This window comes from Denticeps clupeoides, chromosome 3 (genome assembly GCF_900700375.1).
Source record: "Denticeps clupeoides chromosome 3, fDenClu1.1, whole genome shotgun sequence".
Taxonomy (NCBI): Eukaryota; Metazoa; Chordata; class Actinopteri; order Clupeiformes; family Denticipitidae; genus Denticeps; species Denticeps clupeoides.
Genome location: NC_041709.1, coordinates 16,630,380 through 16,647,525, shown reverse-complemented (window position 1 = coordinate 16,647,525; position 17,146 = coordinate 16,630,380). Strand labels below are relative to the sequence as shown.

Sequence of the window (17,146 nt, the reverse complement as noted above, 5' to 3'; positions counted from 1 at the left end):
GGGATTTTACGCATGCTTCTCCTTTTTAGAGGAGAAGCATCAAGCAACTTAGTCCAACTAAATATAGATATATAGATATATAGATATCAATTGTCTTGTAAACTTTGGACAGTGGCCTCATGTGGAATCTGAATGTGGTCCCTGCATCAAGCTGCTTCTTTCTGTCATGATGCATAGGTGATCCTGCGCCTCATCTAACGCAGTAACGCGGCCCGTGTCAGTCTGCAGTGGTGAGAGGAAAATTTCCCTGATCACGAGAACCCGGTGGGGATGTCTGCGTGACGGCGTGGGGACGCCTTGGCCCGGTGACTCACGCTCGGCCTGTTGGGATTCGGGGGTTGTTACCTGTCAGGAGCAGAGTGAGAAGTAACGGCCCACCGAAAACTTTCGATCAAACCTGTTCGTCGGGCGGGCTTGAAATGTATTTGCACACACACTTACGGTTTAAGGTGAGTTTCCGCGCAGTGTTGCAAACATGGCGACACAGATTTACTAATTTGAGGGCAGCGTATCCAGTGATAGATTCTTTTCACATTTGTTTCATCAACGTACGATGCCCTTGGAGCGTACGTGACACACACTGCTGCTTCAAATTGCACCTTTTATTGTAAGGACTGGTCCGCATCGAGTGTGTGTATGTGAGCTTTACTCCACCTAATTAACATACCAAAGTGATTAGGTTTGTCCTTAGTGATTCCTGCTATGAAGGTGTCTGGTGGTAGTAGCCTAGTGGGTAACGAACTCTCCCATGAACCTGAAGTCCCGGGTTCGAACCCCACTCCATTGTGTCCCTGAGCAAGTCACCTAGCACTTAGCTGTAAGGGCGACTGATAAATGCAGTAAATGTAAATGTAAAGCAGCCCGTTGGACAAAGAATTAGCTGACGATGCCCTCAGCTTCTTCCTGGCTCTTGAGCCAGTGTGAGCTGTGTTGGGATTTCTTTGACCGGGTTTCGGAATTCAGGTTTGTGTCGGTGTGTTGTGTAAGACAGCACTTTACCCATTACCTTTCCGACACCAGCACGACCAGATAAATACTTTTTTTAAAAAGCTAAACGTTCTACTGAGTAGTTTGACTGAAAGATTTGCACTGGACTTGCGCTGTAGAATAATTGGTGCACGGTGCATTAAGTTCATGTTTTCCCGCGGCTGAGCCATGAAAACGAGCCCTGGTCGCTGTGGACCGCGATCAAGTAACCTCATCAATAAGTCAGATGATCGTTGTATATCCGCGTATGTACGTGGTGGGTCCATCGTACTGTAGAGCCTCCGCATGTGCATGCCCATCTGGACTATATATGTACCTTCGGGAAACGTAATTTCCAACGTTGTTTCCGTAATGTTTAGAACGCCAATTAGCCTTTAAGAAAACCGCACACACCCGCCACTTTGTGATTGGACGTAAGCAGAACGCAGAAAATCTGCTTTTCCGAGGAGCGTCCGGCTGAGGGGGTGGGATTTTTTTGTCTCTCAGGGCAGTAGATGAGAGCCTTATTGGTCTCCTGTCAGCTCTGTGTTAAGCTGCGTGGCTCACTACTCCAACAGAACGTAATTCTTTCCACTCTGCCCTGGGCCAATTGTTTCACAGCTGCTCAAAATAGGTTTTATTTTTCACATCAGGACGTGCCACGCTGCTCCCTTTTCCCCCTGGCATGGTTGTAATAATTACCCCCCATAATGTTGAACATAATTATAGCATCGCCATTTCTATTCTCCCATGGAGAGGCTGATATTGATGTTGCCAGTGGTCCCTAAATGGATTACTCTTCTGTGTGGACATATCTCTTTACATGCTTTTCGTATCCAGTGTCTTGCATCTTAAAGACGCAGTGCAAAGGCACGGTAAAAACGTTGCACGCTTCAGTCGTCCGTGGGGGCGTTTCTTAAAGCTGCATCTTTCTGAAATACGTCTGCCCTTATGTCTGTATGCCTTATGACTTTATGTCTTATTAAACACGAATTGAAGATTTGAAGACGGATGAGCGGTCGTAGCTCTGTGACTCCTTGACTTCTTGAATTAAAAGGCTTTTATCTGCGCATCGTGGCCGGGGTCAGGAGATGGTGGCGGTAGCTGCGATTGCACGCGTGCCCCTGTAAACAAAGAGGAGGCGGGATATTGCGCTACTACGGCACATCGGATGCATTGCGTAGCGTAGTGTAAATCCTCCACAATGAGGAAAGCGGGAGCCTACAGGCTCCTCCTTTTGGTTATATAAATGTCAATAGATCATATTCTGGATGTCAGAAATATGCTTAGAAAAGTCTGGACAAGTGTCCATGCTAGTATCTGTTCAGTTCAAACATTTAAAATCTTCTACATTTTCTATTGATCTTTTGAAAAGACATTGGATTTCAACCTATTTCATCTATACTCTTTGTTCAAAATGTTGTGAAGAACGATGTCCGTATAGTAGTACTGTCATTAGAACTGTTTTTCTATCTTGCTTTGGAGTGCTTTGTTTAATTAGAAGTCTCGTCTCTGTAAAAGATACACAGTGGCTCATTAAACCGCAACAGTCGTGCTCTTCGTTTTTTATAATAGGCTGTGTCACAGAACACCCCAGCAGAAGACGCTTTTCTTTACTTAAGAGTTACCCTTGAATCAATGCCGCCATCTCCACAGTGACAGATTTTGTTTTGTGTGCGCGGCGGTGCGTGGGCACTAGTCTTCTCCACAAAGAAGAGGCCCATTATTAATGAATGCAATCAGGAAATGGGCAGTTTGGTCTTAATAGATTCTTAATCTTTGTAACAAATGGCTCCAGGGGTGGAGAAGAAAGGCCTGTGTCTCAGGCAGCCTCTGGCAATGTGTCACCAAAATGGTATATTTTCAAGCCTGTATATTTCTTTTTGCATTTGGAGCCCTTCCAGACACTAATGGTATTAGACTGTGTGTGTGTGTGTGAGAGAGAGAGAGAGAGAGAGAGAGCAAGCAACACTGCAGTTTCTGAAGCCAACCTGGGCCACGCCTTTCCATGAATGCTGATTTCTCCCTGGATCCATGTTTACATGCTAACTGGACCAGTGTAAAACTCCTGCTCCTTTCAAACCAGCAGTGAAGGAAACCGTAGCTTAAGTTTTGCCACTCGGCAAAGTGCTGTTAAATGGATAATTGAGTTAACACCTAGGGGTTTCGTTTTGTTTGTGGCGCACTTTCCTTTCCTTTTAAGTTTGACAATTTTTTGTTCCTTCTTAATGCTTTATATTGCCTTGCATGTTTTATGTTGATTTTGCATGTCCTGCTTTGCCTCTTACTCCAACCATACCCATTTTCACCTAAGAAGAAACCCATAACATCATAGAGAATGTGGAGAACGTCCTGCAGTGGGCATGAAGTGCATACGGGTCTCCTACATTGTTGCTGACTCAACATAGAGAACAGAATTATTAAAATGTATCAAATTGCTTTCCTTTTGGTCATCGTCATCATTCCTATGGCCATCATCATTCAATGCACCAGTGTAGGCCTTGCATTCACTTGCATGAACAAAACCAGATACATGGTTTTGAAAGGCCAACAGGACAAAGAGCGATTTTGTTTTTGGAATGGGCCGCCATTTAGGTAATGATATGCCACTTCTGTAACTCTAATCCCCTCTTGGGCTGGCATTTGCCTGTCCTGTAATATTGCCTAATGCAAATGAATTATGGAAACATTTCTCCCACTGGGTGGATTTGTTTTCAGTGGAATTAAATATTTCCTCGTGAAGGAAATGGAAGATAATGCATTATAACCAGTGGAGCCATCGTTGCTCGAGTTTCTCCCATCCTGATTCATAGATCACTTTGCTCCAACTGTTTTTCCTGTGCAGAAGGGCTTTATGGTGCCATTTGAAGCTAATGCGCTTAATGCTAACCTACCTCGTCATTTACCCACAACAATTTGTTCTACAATCTACAATTCTTTTCCCTGGACAGTACCTGTTCAGGTCACATTTATTAACCAAATATACAACAAATGTTTTTGGAAACGATCAAAAAGCAATCAGGGATATTTAAGAGATTATGCTGGGTGGTAGCAAATGTGATGACTGAAAGCCCATAAGACAAGCAGAACAGCCTGACAGTGGAGAAAGTACACTGGAGTATTTTTGTTGTGTTTCACCTAAGAGTGAAGTAATCTGTCACACCTAATATTTTATCCTCTCATAAACCAAACAAAAATGCTGTCAGTATCATTATAGTACAGTAAAAAGAACTATTTACAGCAAACTAGTATTTTTTAACTACTCTTATGAAAAACACATTAAACATCCATGTGCATCCATACACTGGCTAAACTTAGAAAAAAGAAGTAATCTGCTACACCTAATATTTTAGCATTGACATAATGCAAATAATAATATATTGACATTGTTATTTAAATTACATGTTTTTAGCCAGTTTAGCCAGTGTTCACTTTTTTCAGAAAGAGTATAATGTTTGCATAATGTTGCTTTATTGTTAAAGCCCCCCCCCTATTATGATTATTTATTAATTTGATTTATATAGATCTTAGTGTTCACCTAATATTGTATCTGAAGACTCTTCACAAAATTCAGCCGAGGTGCAGAATTACAGCCACTTTTATCGTGTGACGAAATTAAAAACAACACGTTTGTGACTATTTTTTCACCCAATCACATTTACATTTACATTTATGGCATTTATCAGACGCCCTTATCCAGAGCGACTTACAATCAGTAGTAACAGGGGACAGTCCCCCTGGAGCAATTTTAGGGTTAAGTGTCTTGCTCAGGGACACAATGGTAGTAAGCGGGATTTGAACCTTGGTCTTCTGGTTCATAGGCGAGTGTGTTACCCACTAGGCTACTACCACCCTGGCAATCACCTAGCAACTGCAATACTTTGCACATTTTCAAGCCACGGCAGTCTGTGAAGTTCCTTTTTTAGGGGAGGGGTGGGAAATTCTCTTGGTGGGCTGAGAAAGAGGAGGTTACCTTTCTCCTTATGACAACATAAGGGGAGGGATTCCAGATCTGACTGACTGAGCTGCTGCTCTCTGAACGGAGAAGCAGAATGACCAAAGCGCTCATTATAGATATCGCCATTTCTAGCCACTGCAGCACCATAGACAGGCTAGATTATTTAATGTTAAATAATGTCATGCAAAGGATTTTCATAATGGGGGACCTTTTAATATTTGAAATAATTGAATTATTAAGGGGAATGCATTTTTAAAATATTTGTTTAAAATTGGCTTTTTCTTCAAAAATGTAGCTATAGCATTCAAATGCTGAAATTAAGCTAATATTTATTGTATTTATATCAAGAAATAAAAGCCATGCTGCCATATGGATATTTCCACTATCTTTAACTGTTCTCTGGTGTGTGAACTGATTAAACATTTTTTTTCCTTGTTTGGTCACCAGATAAAATCCATTTATCCATTTATAACCATGTTATTTGGCCATAGAATGAGCCAATCCATTGTCCCTTTTTCGATAGGCTCGATAATGCTTACAAGCAGGGCTTATTTGGCTGGTTTGCAGTGTGGCACTGCAATGGGATAACAGATAAACATGGTGACTATGAATAGAGCTGCAAATAGCTTAAAAAAGACACCAATCACCTACTAATTTACTGCATTAAATAAGCAGTATACAGTAACACAAACAACACAATTAATCTACGATGCAGCTCAGTTCACAGAGAAATTCTTACTTTACTAGGCACATATCCAGTGGGATTGATACTAAACATAAGAAAATAACAGGTCTGTCAATTCATTAAAAATGATAACTAAGGCATGCCCAAACAAGTTTGTTCAAATCTTGTGAGTTTAAATATGCTCGTCGATTTTTTTTTTTTTTTTTTAGGGAAATTCCTTTTGTTATGCAGGATATTTGTGGCTGATTGAAACCGTATACATAGGTTTTTTTAATTGAATTGTAAAAATACGTCTCCAGTTCAAACATTTCGAGGATTTCTACCATCATATGTGATTGCCCCTTTTTCATTGTTGGAAGTTGGGGGTAAAAATCAGTGACACTTTTTAAATTGAGCTTTCCTAAAGGACCTCTTTTTAATAGCACTGAGTGGTGGCTCTTGATGAGGTGAGTGCCCGGCGATTATCTGAGCTCAAATCCCCTTGTGGTGAGTGATTTATTACTGTAATTTAAAGAAACGAAAGACAGTGGAGTGATGCAGCCATCAGCTGGCCGGCTCTATAAATAAACTTCCTTTTCTCATCAGCCGTTTGTCTCACTGAGCACCGCCTGCTCCCTGTAGCCAGTTTATTTAGTCTAGTGACCCTGTACATTATAACTCTTAGTTATCTCATGGTTAACATAGTTAACTATAATCTCTGGTTACTATAGAAAACAAGACTGGTTTAAAGGCCGTCAGTCCATAGACCTTTTTTTAAATTTATTTAGGCTGTATATCATTCATGTGTTTCTATATACAGTACAATTATAGCTTCTTTACATCTCTATACATCTGTGGGTGATATCCATTGTCCAAATATACTCTTGTTTTCGTTTTCAAGCATTGTGTTTTGGCCTCCCATTTATATGATTGGATGTTCGTAAATATGTTAAATCAGATTGTTGTGGGATATTTGGAGATGCCATTGAACATCAGATATGGTCAGATTTTTCGCAGCGTGTAGAGTTGCACCTGTTCTGTCCCATTGTGACACAGTGGATCTATTTTTGGAAAGGGATCAGGCCCCACAAAGTACCTGCACTTCAATACTAGGAAGTATGTTTGTACAGTGAGTGGAAAAGGTTTTTTTTTTTTAATATAGCTGAGACCTACAAAGAAGCAATATGTTAGCTTCTGTTGCTGAGAGATAAGCTCAGCACTGGTCATGTACGGGCCCAGTGAAAGCAAGGGGCAGTGTTTGAATGAGGGTCATGTGTCTGCAGTTCAACCCAGACAGAGGATTTAAAAATAAATTAAATTTAGCAGATTGCTATTGTTGGATGGATGATTGTGTTAACTGAGACCTGCTGATGGAGTATGAGTGATGGACTGCATACTGTAACATCAGTGAGCTTTTTCTTTTCCTTCGTGGCTCCATCATTACCATGTGTAGCCATGATTTATACACACAAACTTAAATTGTTGGGGCATAAATAGTATTTAATTTTACAAGCATAGCCTGTGTCTAAGACAAAAGATTAGGTGTAAGATGTTTCTGTATTAAAATCATCAGAAATTATTTAATTTTCTTTCATTTATAGGATTATTGGCCTATGTTTTTGCTATTTTTTAATTACCTTGAATACTTCCACTCTGACCAAGCACTGATTGTATAAATTAACATTTATACTTCTCCTTTTGAGAAGGATGACATTTCTGTATATTTTTTCACTGTTTGATTATTTGAATGAGCATACGTATTACAATACAATGTAGAGTTGTTTTTTGGTTGACTGAAGGCTGTAGTTAGGTTTCGACAATCCCTGCACTGACTCTTTACCTCAGCTATGTTGATGGATAAATCACACTTATGGTACCTTGTTTTGTGCTCTTCTAACATGTCCTTTTAAATGTGCCCTTTTGTAATCTTGTGTAATGTGTGTTGAAATTTAAAAAAAAACAAAAAAAAAAACATAGTTTTTGTTACAGCATTGTACTGTGTTCAGATGGTGACACAATGTACATATTCATGCCATGTACATATTCATAGATATGAATGCCCTGTCACACACATCAGTCTCCATGCTCGTGAATCTGGCTGGATAAACCCATGAGTGGGACCCATAAATGGAGAGGGATGGATTAGTGACTGTAAGAGCAGCCCTGATTGGTGTGGAGGTTGTCCCTGAGTAAAATGCATCAAACCGGTAACAGCCAATCCCAGACCAGCCTTTTGCATCTCCATGGTTACAGTTCTTTATAGCTCCACAAGAGGTGGAGATGCAAGACAACACAGGGGTGGGGGGGAGGTTCTAGGGAAATAGAAAAGAGAGATGGTCTGTTTATTTTACTATCTGTGGACTGTCCCTTGCAGTATCAATGCATAGTGGCAAGTGCTAGCTTACATTTTGAAATAAGAATGTACGTCGTACTCAGACGAGTGGAATATATGTGCTGCGCTGAGGTACTCACAGGTAAAAGGAAAAAAACAAATCTATTTTATTTGCATTCTGGCAAAGCGGTGGATTTGAGACCTTTTGTAAGCCACATTGGCAGATTCTCTGTGTTTTGATGATGATGACATGGGGACCTGTGGTCAGTGTTGCTGAGGTAGGTATGCTTGAAAGAGCAGCAGGTTGAAGATCAGGAATTGTGAAATGTCATTGTCATCAAGGATTTTGTTAATAGAGCATACAAATTCATAAATGTTTTTTTTTAAATGTTTTTTTATTTTACAGCAGTTCAAATAAGCAAAAGAATTGCTTGTTGTCTGTGGTTCACATTGGGTTTTGTGTAATCAGTGGCTTTAAATGAATGAGTAATGAAATGCCCAAATGCATTTAGAAAAAAAACTATTAAAGTAGTAAAATGCCTTCTGTGGGATGTGTGAAGTCAGTGGAAGTTCTTGTAAAATGTCCGAAACCAAAAAGAAAAACAAAAGAGTGTATTTGAATGCTACGACCTGACTGCATGATGCTTTTGCATTTGACTATGATTCCAGGTTGTTAAATGTTTACAATGCATTTATATTTATATCTCCTGCTAAACTTTAAATCAGTTGCCCTGAATAGTTTGTCTTTCGTTATTTTATTAGGATTTAGGAACATGTTGAGTATTTTCATTTGCAGATCTACAGACAGAGCTACAGAAAGAAATGTTTTTCTTTCCTTTACTTGAAGTGCATTTATTGCCGTATGCTGTTGTGTTAAATTTTTCCACACACACAGAACCATTGTGATAAAGTATTAAACTGTTGGTGATGCTTCAGTCCCGGATTGTTGGAAGACCAGACCACATTCTCACTTCCCCTCTCTTACGTTGCAGTGCCTGTGTAGAGTTACCCTTATACAGGGTCGGGAGCAGCCATTACCATTGATTTTTGCATTCAGTTCCACAAACCGCGACCAGTTTGCAAATGGTGAGAGACATCAGTCGTCATTTTTTAGCCATGTTTTTTAGGACCTGGGACAATGAGCATGTTCACAATATTTTGTTTTCTCTACTGAATTGCATTGGTGGTCCAGGCATTTGGTGCCTCAGAAATGGTTAGCAATCTGATTGTTGAGCCCACATCTGCACTAGTGAAGATTTGCATAGGCAAATGAGCGATGGTTGTGCTGCTGACTCATGGTTTTTAGGGGCCTGTGGATTAAATTATGTCTGTCTGTAGTTTGAATGGCTGCTAAACGACATCCAAGTGTCAAGATCTTCTAGATACAGTGGTGTAATGTTGTCATAACATGTATTTGATACATGAGGGCATCATTTACATTCGTCACTCCATTAGAAAGTGATGTGACTGTGAGAAAATGTAGAGTAACATGACACCATCTGAGCACTCAACTGAACCTCTGTTTGACCCATTCTACCTTTTGTGTTTCTATGCTAATTTAATCCCATTTATCTTTTATAACAATAGTCCAGTACCACATGGCTGGCATGTAAAATGAGATTCTGATTGATCAGCCAGTAGCATTATGGCTGTTGTGATTGTGGCTAATAAATCGTGTTGTGCGTATGCTCAGATGTGAACTAATGTTGGGTTCATCAGTCTGAGGTAAAAAAGAAAATGTAACAAGTCTGGATTATTAGCAGTATGGTTTGTTGTTGCCTCATCATTGACATGGACTGGCTGTGTGTGCGTGTGTGTATGTTTTTTACTGTTTTAATTTAATCTTAGAATATAATTGTCTGATGATTCACCACTGCCTGAATTAATTACACCGCACTGCTTGAGTGTCTTTATTAGGAGTACTGTCATATGCATGTAATGCATTTTTTAATAATTTAATTTATTTAGTCATATTCCGCGATTATTAATGGATGGTGATATTGGCTCAATATGGCTTTTTCGAACTAATGAAGTGATGTATGTAGTTTGAATGTTTAACAAATTACCTAAGGTCTTGACCTGGTGTTAATTGTCATGATGATCTCAACAACTAATTATATAGTTTATTTCTATGGTTTCTTTCTACAGCTGTCTTTTCACTCTCTGCCATCACCAGTCCAGAATGGAAAAATCCAGACTAAACTATACTCAGAGTAGGTTTCATACATCACTGTTCTTGGAACATTTGTAAACATAGGAACACGATAGGAGGGATCCATAAATAGCAGTAGAAATTGTATGCTGTTGGCAAAGGTGTGGAAAATAATAGCAAACACATTTTTATTTTAGTCCCCAGCAGCTAAGGTTTCTTACTCTTCCATTGTAGAATTACACTTTTCTTGTTAGTGTCCCTTTGCACAGGGGACACTATTTCATCATCAGGATGAAATGCTGCAATAGTCATGATTTAGGATGCTTCCCTCCTTCCCTCCAGTGCTTGAAGTAAATACAAAAGGCCATTCCCATTAGGACTAAGGTATGCATCTTTAAACGTACTGACAGACACGTCTTATTACGGTTTGTCCAAAATATCTGTAGTACACTGTTTCTATTCTGCTTAATCCAGATAATTTGCCTCATTGAAAAGAACTAGGCTTGTTACAATACTGAAATTTCAAACTCGACAGCGATACTAAGGATGGCACTCAATACTCAGTACTATTTTCAATAGGGGGGGGAACAAACACATTTTTTTAATTAATAAAATTTTTTTTGGAATGTTTAAAAAGTCATAACACCATATACTACAAATTAATGAATAAATAAATTGATAAATAGATAACAAATGAACAAATAAAAAAATGAATGAATGAAAGAAAATGTATTTTAATGTTTTTGAGCCAAACTAAAAAACTCCTTGCTTCTCTTTTGCATATATGCTTTGAACAATTACAGGGCCCTATGATTTCTACAATGTGGAATACAGGGACAGAATCGCAGAATCCAACAAATAAAATGGTATCCGAAAAAGCATTTTCGAAAATCCCAATTGTGTATAATTTGTGTTTGTGGCGGCTGCAGCCTACTACATGTGTTTCCGTTGAGGTAGGACTTTCGCACTCCAACGCAATGTAGACGTGCTTTCAGCAATGGTGAAGAGGCTGTCGTTGTCGAATCCGTATCACTTGCTAAACGATTCCAGGCAAACTCCGCACAGTTCAGCATGTTCATAATGCAAGCAAGCACAGCTTTTTTTGTATTCCTTCGTTTATTTATTTGATACATTTTTTATGTTATTTCAAACGTCTAGCACTTTTATTTTTCAAAGGAAAGTGTGTAATATTGTAAAATAGTTCTTTACGTGTTATTTACTTGTAAATGGTTTACAAAAGCTGTCATGGAAAATAAAGATTCCAATAACCCGACTCGGTGAGAAAAAGTTTATTGAGAACCTTATTGAAAAACTCTGTCTGACTATTCACCTGCAAACTGTGGGGCAGTGGTGGCCTAGAGGTTAAGGAAGCGGCCCCGTAATCAGAAGGTCCCTGAACCACCGAGGTGCCACTGAGCAAAGTACTGTCCCCACACACTGCTCCCTGGCCGCCTGTCATGCCTGCCCACTGCTCACCAAGGGTGATGGTTAAAAGCAGAGGACACATTTCATTGTGTCACCGTGTGCTGTGCTGCAGTGTTTCAAAATGACAACCACTTTGCTTTCACTTTCATTATTCACCTTAATCACTGCTCGGCAAAGTGCTTGGGCTTTTACTGTTTTTTAAAACTATTTGCAGGAATCAGTTTGTGCTTTTGGAAGGTCATCTTAATCTTCTGCTTTGGTAAAAAACAACAGGGTGGAAAAACAAGGTTATCAGGGTTTCGTCCCTGCTCTGCGAGCTGGCCACCGAAGGAGGGTAGAGGTGAGATATAAATACATGTGTGTACCTTAGTCAGATTACTTTTAATCATCACCAGAGGAGGGGAAACTTGTAGCACACGCAAAGAAAATGAATCACCTGACAATGGAGGCCAAGAATCAAATAAACATTTTATAAAATATTAACATTTAATATAAAGGGGAAAGAAATACCAAGCAAGTTTGTCGTGACCCGAACCCAGCTAAAATTATTAAAATTGAACCCTTACATTTCCTAGCAAGCATGGTGTGCATCTCATGTAAACTTTGGGTCTTCCAGGTAGCCAGTGAAGGGGCTGCCTGCTGTAATGCATATTGAAAATTGCTGTAATCTGCCGTTGAATTCCATGAAAATGGCAGATCAAAACTGGAATTGAAGTATCGATACCAGTGATACTTGGTATCAAAGGCAATTCTACATTTTAGTGTCAATTAATATCCGAGAATCCATTTGACAACCCTAAAAAGAACAGTTAGAATTTTTGGAAATAGCTGCCTTAGGCTGCACTGTTTTTTTATGTAGACCTTTCTATGAATCTTTGAAGGAATTAGTACAGATAAAAGTACAGATAAAAGTAGTTATTAAGTGCGGAGTGCGGCCTCATACCTCCAAGGTTGAGAGTTCGAATCCTGTCTCTGGCCTTGTCTGTGTGTGTGTGTGGTTTGCATGCTCTCACGGGTTTCCTCCAATTGTGAATCAAGTTATTATCATAATTACTTAAATGATTATTTATTAAATCACTTAAATGATTTTACAATAACTAAGATCAGAGGTTGTTTTTCCCTTTGCAGTGTGGGAATTTGTCTCTCAGCCGATAGTTGAAATCACCCTCACTGGACGTTGACACTTAAGCACCTAAGGCCCTCCTTCAGCATACTCTCTTTGCTTTAAGGAGTACTTGTGTAACACCACCAGGATAATCCATCTTACACTAAGTAGGCGACGTGTCATGTGATTCCCCTGAAGGCTCTGCATGCGTTGTCCTACCGTCTGGACATCAGTAGCACCAGCAGGTACATCATATTTCTCCATGCCGCGCGAAAGACGAACATCACCACCGATCCACTTGGTCCTTGGCCAAGGTACTGCTTCCACCCCCCATCTTATGTAATCTTGTAGGAGTGTATCACAGTGTATACGCTGTGTATAATGCACAGTGTATCAGGTGCTGTGTCATTTTGTCTGGGCTATAACAGTGATCACTTAATCACTTTGAAACCTTGCCTGTTAAAGTGCGGCATGTCACGCGCTTTATTGCAAGTGGCTGCGTAACCTGAAAATGGTGCTGTTTAATTCATTACATTGTGACAGCAGTTTCTGGTGTGTGCCTGTGAATTCTGAGATGGCAAATTTTTCATAAGGTCTGTTATTACTTCCTAGTTATTAGACTGAAATAATGTAATATACACTAAAATATTAATGCATGAATTCTTGGGAATGCCCGCTGCTTTTCATGTTCCAGGCTAATGAATATTTCTGTATGAGGTTTAGCAAGCCATGTAGTAATTGCATTTAGCTCTTGGTTCTGTGTTCCTTTTGAGGTTCAAAATAATGCAAGATATCTGAACATCTGAATACAGACTTGTCACTTGTGAATCTAATCAAATGAGCTGAATCTGTAAACTACACATGGAAATGAAAGCATGACGGAAAGAAATATTGATTTTGTTGAACAGGTTTCTAGTATAAATGGGAGAAAAGGTGCACTAGTCTCCAGCAAAAGTTGATGTTGTGTATTGAAATGAATTATGGTGCCCACAGTCCATCAGATGGACAGAGTGCTAGAGTACATTATGAGTATTGATGTTTTACCTCAGTGTGAAGATATGGATCATATTCCTGTAGTAGCTACCAGTACCCCAACGCTACTGCATTTTTTCTGCTGTTCTACACATTGTCTTGTTTTTTTTTTTTTTTCTTCTTCTCTCTGTTACAGGTCTCTGCAATGACTTCCACCACAGCATTTTGATGCACCTCAGATAGGTTCCACTCTCTGGACTGGACTGCCCCAGACCCAGCAGACTGCTTAGAGTTCCAGATAGGATAAACATGCTGATTAAGGAGTACCGGATCCCGATGCCCATGAGTGTTGAGGAGTACCGCATCGCACAGCTCTACATGATCCAGGTCAGCGCCTCAGTTTCCATCAGGAAGTGCCTGATGGGAATTATTAAAGCTACTTTATTTCAGCATTTTGAGTATCAAGATGATAGGTTGTGAATTTTCGAGAATCATAAATGTTCAGAGAAAGAATGAAAATGCTGATGTTATGGTTTTAACACATCCAGGCATCAACCTCCTCATTTATACAAGGTTTGTAAATGGGTGGTCAATTTTTTAATCTATTGCAAGATAAATAGCAATATCTTAAAAAATTTAATAAAATCTTCAATGGGATTAAATGTATTCCAAATTGGTACAGATTGAAAGGTCTTTAGGTATATTTATTTTACAAAAATAAAATGTAAAAGCATGCAGAGTTTTTCTAGTTATCTTTAGCATTGCTCTACACCCCACGTGTATGTTTGCATTACTACAGATTATGAATGAATTATTTACCATTCATATCTCTTTATGTAGTAATATGCATTATATGGGCTATACATTTGATGCTGCCTCTCTTATAGCATGTGTAAATCATAGAGGAACCTTCAGTTTTTGCCATTACACAAGCAATAGTAGAGTGTGGACTGTAGTATCTCATTTGTCCATATTGTGCAGCGTTAAAACTTCTTGGATTCTTAGCATTCATGTTGAATGTCACTCACTGATGTTATTTATCAGAAGCTCAAGATAGCCCAGGAGCTACCCATGCAGCAGTGCTTTACATTGTACTGCAGTAATGTCGGCAGATGTATGATGAATGCGGGAGACATGAACAGTCTGAGGAAGGATGACACCTTTGCTTTGTCTGTTCTGCGATTCCTGCTTTCCTTGACCAACCCCCTCTTGTGCAGCGTCACAGCTGAGCTCTTGTTGCCATGGTTACTAGTGACATCAGCAGGAGCGTGGCAATGGCTGGTGTCATTTCTTTTCACTATGAGAAGAAGGTGGTGGATGGAAAGGTCAGGCACATTGCCAGGACAACGGCACAGGTTTTGTTAAAATGCTCCCAAATTTTTGGAGCAACCTCTACACACAAGCAAGACTATTCCTGATGCTGACGTGTGTTCAGAAAATATGTGTGTGTAGCATTAGGCATAGGTTATTTTGGAGTTCTTGGCCTTCTCAGCCAGACATCTTATCATTTTCAATGGGCAAGGCAGAGTTCCAAGGTGCTGGCTATTAAGTAATACGTCAAAACATAGGATGGGGACCAAGATTCTTTTAGAAAGGGTTGGGTTGCTCTTTTTTTTCTTAATGCAGATGAATACATTGCATTAACCCAAAAGATGACTACTTGCTTGCTGACCAGCAGACAGATGGTCAGGGCAGTTCCCTTTAACTCCAACAGTCATTTCTTGGAATTTTGAGGTTATGCGGTAATCTGAACATTGATAAAACCTTCAGATTGAGTTACTTTACATTTACACCATCTCTGACTTCTGCTTTAAACATACAACTTGTGTGAGGAAAGTTCAGGATGAAAATTAATCACAAGTTTGAAATTGTAGTGTTTGCTTGAAAGAAATACATGTGTGGTCTTGGAGCATAAAAATGCACAACAAACTGGTTAGAGGAACAACTAGTTTATTATTTTAACACCTTGGCTTTGATGCGGCCTCTCATACACATGCACCTCATGAATGAAATCACAAGCACACATTAACGTAACATAATAGCACGGTCATGAGGGCACAGTAACACAGTAACGGACTGCCATATTACTTCATTTCTAAAAACAGACTACAACCAGACTACAACAGTGGACACTAATTAAAGTACCAACCACTGGACAACACCAAATGCATTTTGATTGATGTCTTCTCAGTCATTTCATAACAACTAAAACAAAGGACTATGCTCAGAAATGATGGGAGGAAGTCTTCTTATTTAACCTTTTTTCTTTTTTTAAACTTCTAATTAAATTACACACACTAAGGTGCTAAGGTTTTCTGATTAATGACATTAATTGCATTTACTTGATATAATTAGAATAAATCTGAAATATAATGTGAGAATAAACATGACTGGAACTGCCTGTGCTACCTACCCTAATATTAATCAGAATGTAACATGCTTTGATGGATGCTCAGTTTTTAATTGCCCTCTGCATGTTACGTAGTTCGTCTTTGTTTCCCTGCGCTGTAAGATAACACCACACAGGCTCCCGCCTAACTGATGGCGGCCAGCGTGACAGGTGTCAGCCGTGACGCGGCCTGTCAGCAAGGCTGGTGACATATTGGCTACTGCAGCACAAGCAGATGCAGACACTGCAGCAGCGGTCAGAACAGATGCTCACGTCTACACCCCACCCCCACCCTACCCCTCTACCCAGAGCCTGGTATATGTCTGACTGCATGTCTGGCAGCACCACTTGAGCTGCTGAAAACGGGAGGAGAGCCTGAATTCCACTAATGAAAATGTTCCTCCCCCTCCCGTTCTGGGCTTGGCTCTACATTTTTGCCGATGTGACAGGCTCTGTAGCTGCCACACCTTTTGAAATGGAATCTGGTGCAGTGTAATAGCAGCATAAAGTAAAATTGTATGCAGTGGTATGCTGGTACTCTCTCAGTCTTGTAAATTCAGCCTGTGATCTTATAGTTGGTGTCACTTAATATATCAACAGTTAATAAAGTTAAAATGTTAAAATCTTTTTCATGTAATATTTTCCGCTTTGCTCTGTTTACTAAAGGAAAGAGACGTTTTGTCCATGCAGCTCTTTCTCTCTGGTATTGTTATGTAACATTTTACCATCCGGTGGACTGGAGTAAGAGCTGCAGAGCAAATATCATTCATAAAAGCTTTCTGTCTGTTCCGCTGGCATCGAGCCCAACGCTGCTGCTGTTCAGAAAATGATATTTTAATGGCTCGCCGACCAGGGCTCCTCCGTCTCATGTCAGGTTGCATCACATCTGGCTGCCTCCAGTTCCAGTCCAGAGCCATTATCCTCAGTGTTTGTACCAAAGGACGAGTCACTACGTGATTCTTGGGACATTTTGATGACACAAGTTACTTTATCCCCATAGTTAGTGGACAGAATTTTGAACAAGTGTGACATGTATGTACTGGGAAGAATTAAAATGTGGTGCATAATATGAATAGTTTAATTAAGCCTGATGCACTATTCAATATAACATATATAAACAGAACTTTGAATGTCTGGGTTATGAAAATAATTTGCTTTGAATTTCATTGAAATTAGTACAAAT

The 17,146-nt window shown here is 39.7% G+C and overlaps 1 protein-coding gene across 8 annotated transcripts in view; it reads left to right on the top strand.

Moving 5' to 3' along the window:
• Positions 1-17,146, top strand: part of pitpnm2 (phosphatidylinositol transfer protein, membrane-associated 2) — a 41,763-nt gene that overhangs the window by 823 nt on the left and 23,794 nt on the right. For 3 of the 8 annotated variants that reach the window (XM_028970937.1, XM_028970938.1, XM_028970931.1), the window contains exons 1-2: positions 12,817-12,916; positions 13,771-13,961. In XM_028970937.1, coding sequence (XP_028826770.1) covers positions 13,884-13,961 — 78 coding nt within the window. In that variant the 5' untranslated portion in view covers positions 12,817-12,916; positions 13,771-13,883. Of the gene's footprint in view, positions 1-177; positions 450-7,983; positions 8,063-12,816; positions 12,917-13,770; positions 13,962-17,146 lie in introns of those variants that run through there. The other 5 variants (XM_028970934.1, XM_028970932.1, XM_028970933.1 and 2 more) reach the window with 4 other exon arrangements.